This window comes from Xenopus tropicalis, chromosome 1 (assembly GCF_000004195.4).
Source record: "Xenopus tropicalis strain Nigerian chromosome 1, UCB_Xtro_10.0, whole genome shotgun sequence".
Classification (NCBI taxonomy): Eukaryota; Metazoa; Chordata; class Amphibia; order Anura; family Pipidae; genus Xenopus; species Xenopus tropicalis.
The window spans coordinates 207033719-207038070 of record NC_030677.2 but is presented as its reverse complement, the minus strand read 5'-3'; the positions used below and the strand labels follow the sequence as shown (position 1 = coordinate 207038070).

General features: G+C 50.4%; 1 protein-coding gene across 1 annotated transcript; it reads left to right on the top strand.

Moving 5' to 3' along the window:
- Nucleotides 1-268: 268 nt before the first annotated feature.
- LOC116408355 (sialic acid binding Ig like lectin 15) lies at nt 269-3724 on the top strand. Its single transcript, XM_031895129.1, has 5 exons — nt 269-380; nt 977-1363; nt 2085-2456; nt 2747-2777; nt 3644-3724. The coding sequence occupies exons 1-5, from the start codon at nt 329-331 to the stop codon at nt 3690-3692; spliced, it is 891 nt and encodes a 296-aa protein (XP_031750989.1). The 5' UTR covers nt 269-328; the 3' UTR covers nt 3693-3724.
- Nucleotides 3725-4352: the final 628 nt, after the last annotated feature.

The window sequence follows — 4352 nt, the reverse complement described above, 5'->3', positions numbered from 1 at the left end:
GCAGTGAAACTAAAGCTAAAGGAATATTCAGTTGCTCTCTGCTGCCCTCTGCTGGGCACTTGGCAGAACATCTCTCAGTGGTTCTCTGGCTCCCCCTGCTGGTTATTAAATGAAATGAGCGCTGAACATGACCCCTATCAGGGTAAATATGATTCAGAGACAGTTGTTGGTTCCACTGCCTCTTCCCTAAAGTGTGTGAGTAACTGGGAGCAGCTAATAATAACCCCCCGCCCCCCCGGGACTATTTGTTCCTCATTCCCTACTCGGCTCTCAGGGAGACATCAGTGTAACGTGAGAGAATCGGAGCCGTTAGTAACCGGGGGGCAGAATGAGAGGAGTCGTGTCTCTGTTTGGGTTTCTCATCTTTACTGCAGAGTCCGGTGAGTTACAGTGGGTTTCCCATAAATACACGTTGTACCGACACCAAACAGACCCGGGGGCCCCCCAGCACCCTGTTCCCCCCGCTGCCCCCCCTGCGGTTATAATAGATTTGCCCAACTGAACTCAATCTGGACCCAATCTATTTTGGGCAAACTTAAAAAGAAATTGTTGCTCTTTAAGATCACATGACCATAAGGGTTCAGGTTCTTTCAAACATTAAAGGGGTTGGTCACCTTAAATTAACTCTTCGTATGATGTAGAGAGCGATATCCTGAGACAATTTGCAATTGGTCTTTATTTTTTATTATTTGTAGTTATTGAATTATTTAGCTTCTTATGTAGCAGCTCTCCAGTCTGGCATTACAGCAGCTGTCTGGTTGCTAGGGGAGGGCCCACATACAAAGATAAGTAAAATAAAGTAACAATAACTAAAATTATAGCCTCAAAAAGAGTCAGTGACCCCCATCTGAAAAGCTGAGACGAAGAAGGCGGCAAATAATTAAAAAACTATAAAAAAAGAAAAAATACAAAGACCAATAGAAAAGTTGCTTAGAATGAGCCAGTCTATAACACAGTAACAGAATCCCCGTTTCAGGGAACGGTGGGAACCAGTGGGCGTTCCAGGTGCCCAAAGAAGTCACAGGGGAAGTGGGCAAATCGGCCACGTTGCCCTGTTGGTTCAGCTCCCCGCACAGCCGGAGTCACGACGGGGCACTAACTGCCATCTGGAGGGTCGGTCGGCCGTACGACGGGGAGGTGGTGTTCAAATGTGTGAGTTCCAACAGCAGCGCCCCCTGCAGGCCCACGACCAATTACATGAACAAGTTCATCCTGCTGGGAAACCCTCGTCATAACAACCTCTCCGTCAGCATCGGGAACCTCACGTGGGGGGACAGTACCAAGTACTACTGCCGGGTGGAGCTCTCCCCCGACCGGCACGATAAGTATGAGGCAAAGACTGGCACTCAGCTGCACCTGGCGGGTAAGTACTTCCTACCTGAGCAGGGTCCAAGGGGCTGTTCCTGCTGAATTGCGCTTAGTATAGGGGAATCCCTATGTGCCATAGTTTTATGGTATCTCTCTGTACAGGCTATGAGCAAACTTAGGGGGCTGTTCCTGCTGAATTGTGCTTAATACAGGGGAATCCCTATGTGCCATAGTTTTATGGTATCTCTCTGTACAGGCTATGAGCAAACTTAGGGGGCTGTTCCTGCTGAATTGTGCTTAGTACAGGGGGATCCCTATGTGCCATAGTTTTATGGTATCTCTCTGTACAGGCTATGAGCAAACTTAGGGGGCTGTTCCTGCTGAATTGTGCTTAGTACAGGGGGATCCCTATGTGCCATAGTTTTATGGTATCTCTCTGTACAGGCTATGAGCAAACTTAGGGGGCTGTTCCTGCTGAATTGTGCTTAGTACAGGGGAATCCCTATGTGCCATAGTTTTATGGTATCTCTCTGTACAGGCTATGAGCAAACTTAGGGGGCTGTTCCTGCTGAATTGTGCTTAGTACAGGGGGATCCCTATGTGCCATAGTTTTATGGTATCTCTCTGTACAGGCTATGAGCAAACTTAGGGGGCTGTTCCTGCTGAATTGTAACCATACATAAGAATTTAACTCTTACAGCCCCTGTAGAAAGCTGTTACTTATTATTCCCATACAATATAATCTCTAAAATGGTTTTGTTCCGCCCCTTTCCCAGCTCCTCCCAGAATCCTTAACATGACAGTTGGGTTTGACGGCTCCCGGGGGTACCATGCAGTTTGTGTTGCCGAGGGGGAACCGGTCCCTTCTCTGTACTGGGCCGACCCATTAGATAGGAACCAAGACACAAGGCTAACTGGGCCCATGTTGAAGCACCAAGTGGCCACGGAGTTACATTATCTGACGCGAGACGGCAAGTACACGTGTGTGGCCACAAACAGCCACGGGAGAGTCGAGGCCTCTGTCTATTTCTACAAGTTCAAATCGGGGGGCAACAACAATCTGCCCCTGGGGCTGCTGTGGGCGGCTCTGGCACTCAAGCTAATGCTGCTGCTGGGGTTGCTGTGCGTAGCAACCTGCTATAGGAACGGTAAGTCATCTCTCATTCCATTGGTCAGTGTATGGGAGAGACTGTCCCTATACGGCCCCCCCTTTGGGTTACACTGAAGGCCTCACAGCCCTTAACTTGCCCCCCAGCAATGGGAGCCCCTCGACTTCTCCAACCCAAAGTCACACCCAGGCCTGGGGGGAACCAGGGGGCCCCCAAACTTACACCCTGAGCAGAACCCCTCTCTCCCCTTCCCTGGGTGCAGCCCGTTACTCTCCCCATAGGATCCACGTAGCGAGTTTCCCCATAAATACTTTGGTTTCCCCCAACAGGTAATAAGAAGCAGCGGTTGGAGCTACACGGGTGAGTATCGGCCAATGTCTGTTAGAGAATAGGGATTAGCACAGAGCCACATGTGAGAGGGTCGGTTCTAGAGGTTCCACTGAGTCACTAGATGTTCCAGCTCCTGTGCCCAATGGCTCATTAGAGTAGGGAACAATGTGGAACCCAGATGATCCATCTCCATAGAGTGGAACCTCCCAGAATGCACCATGTGGGGACCCCTATTAAATAAAATGAGCCTGGGTGGGATGAACCCCGAGGAACCCAAAGCCGAACTCCCCCAAACCTGCAGGGGCCCCCCACCCCCACGCAGCGACATTCACATTCTGCACAGGTTTGAGTTGTCTCCTCAGGCTCAAGGGTATCAAGGAGAGACCTGGGCTCTTCCCCATTATTATTATATAGACTGATATCTGATAGGATCATATACAGACTGATATCCGATAGGATCATATACAGACTGATATCCGATAGGATCATATACAGACTGATATCCGATAGGATCATATACAGACTGATATCCGATAGGATCATATACAGACTGATATCCGATAGGATAATATACAGACTGATATCTGATAGGATAATATACAGACTGATATCTGATAGGATAATATATAGACTAATAGGAGGGGGGGCTAGAGACCTGTCTATCACAGGGGGCTGGAGGAGGTGCCCTGAGCTCTCGCTCTATTACTGCCACCAAACAAATCCATAATAATAATAATTAGTTCTATACTGATAGGGGGGTTCTAGGTGACCCACCCAAAATGGGTTCTGGTGCAGCTGGAACATTATTAGACAGATTTATAGTATAAATACCATTTGGGGGCTGTATGTTACCGACACTGAAATGTGCTCATTGGCCTCTCTACCTCCCCCTACAGGAGAGCGCAGGAATCCACATATGAAAATTATGAAGCAGGAGGTCATTAACGTGACACCCAGAGGTCTCTGCTCAGTCCCACACTCTTATTGTATCCTGGGGGGGGGGGGTCTGTATGCTGGGGGGGGGTCTGTATATTTGGGGGGGGTCTGTATGCTGGGGGGGTCTATATGCTGGGGGGGTCTGTATGCTGGGGGGGTCTGTACGCTGAGGGGGGTCTGTATGCTGGGGGGGTCTGTATGCTGGGGGGGTCTGTACGCTGAGGGGGGTCTGTATGCTGGGGGGGTCTGAATGCTGGGGGGGGTCTGTATGCTGGGGGGGTCTGAACGCTGGGGGGGTCTGTATGCTGGGGGGGGTCTGAATGCTGGGGGGGGTCTGTATGCTGGGGGGTCTGAATGCTGGGGGGGTCTGAATGCTGGGGGGGTCTGTATGCTGGGGGGGGGTCTGTATGCTGGGGGGTCTGTATGCTGGGGGGGTCTGTATGCTGGGGGGGGTCTTTATGCTGGGGGGGTCTGTATGCTGGGGGGGTCTGTATGCTGGAGGGGGTCTGTATGCTGGGGGGGGTCTTTATGCTGGGGGGGTCTGTATGCTGGGGGGGTCTGTATGCTGGGGGGGTCTGTATGCTGAAATCTGAAAACGAGTAGAAAACACCAGTTTATGATTCAGGCTCCAAACCACAGTGTTTTTACTGGCTGATAATCTAAGCATAT

Bases quoted from the DNA above. Each gene is read 5' to 3' on its own strand.
- LOC116408355 (XM_031895129.1), top strand. From the start codon at position 329: ATGAGAGGAGTCGTGTCTCTGTTTGGGTTTCTCATCTTTACTGCAGAG. The intron at 381-976 runs GTGAGTTACAGT...TCCCCGTTTCAG, and splicing joins CATCTTTACTGCAGAGTCCG to GGAACGGTGGGAACCAGTGG. The intron at 1,364-2,084 runs GTAAGTACTTCC...CCCCTTTCCCAG, and splicing joins CACTCAGCTGCACCTGGCGG to CTCCTCCCAGAATCCTTAAC.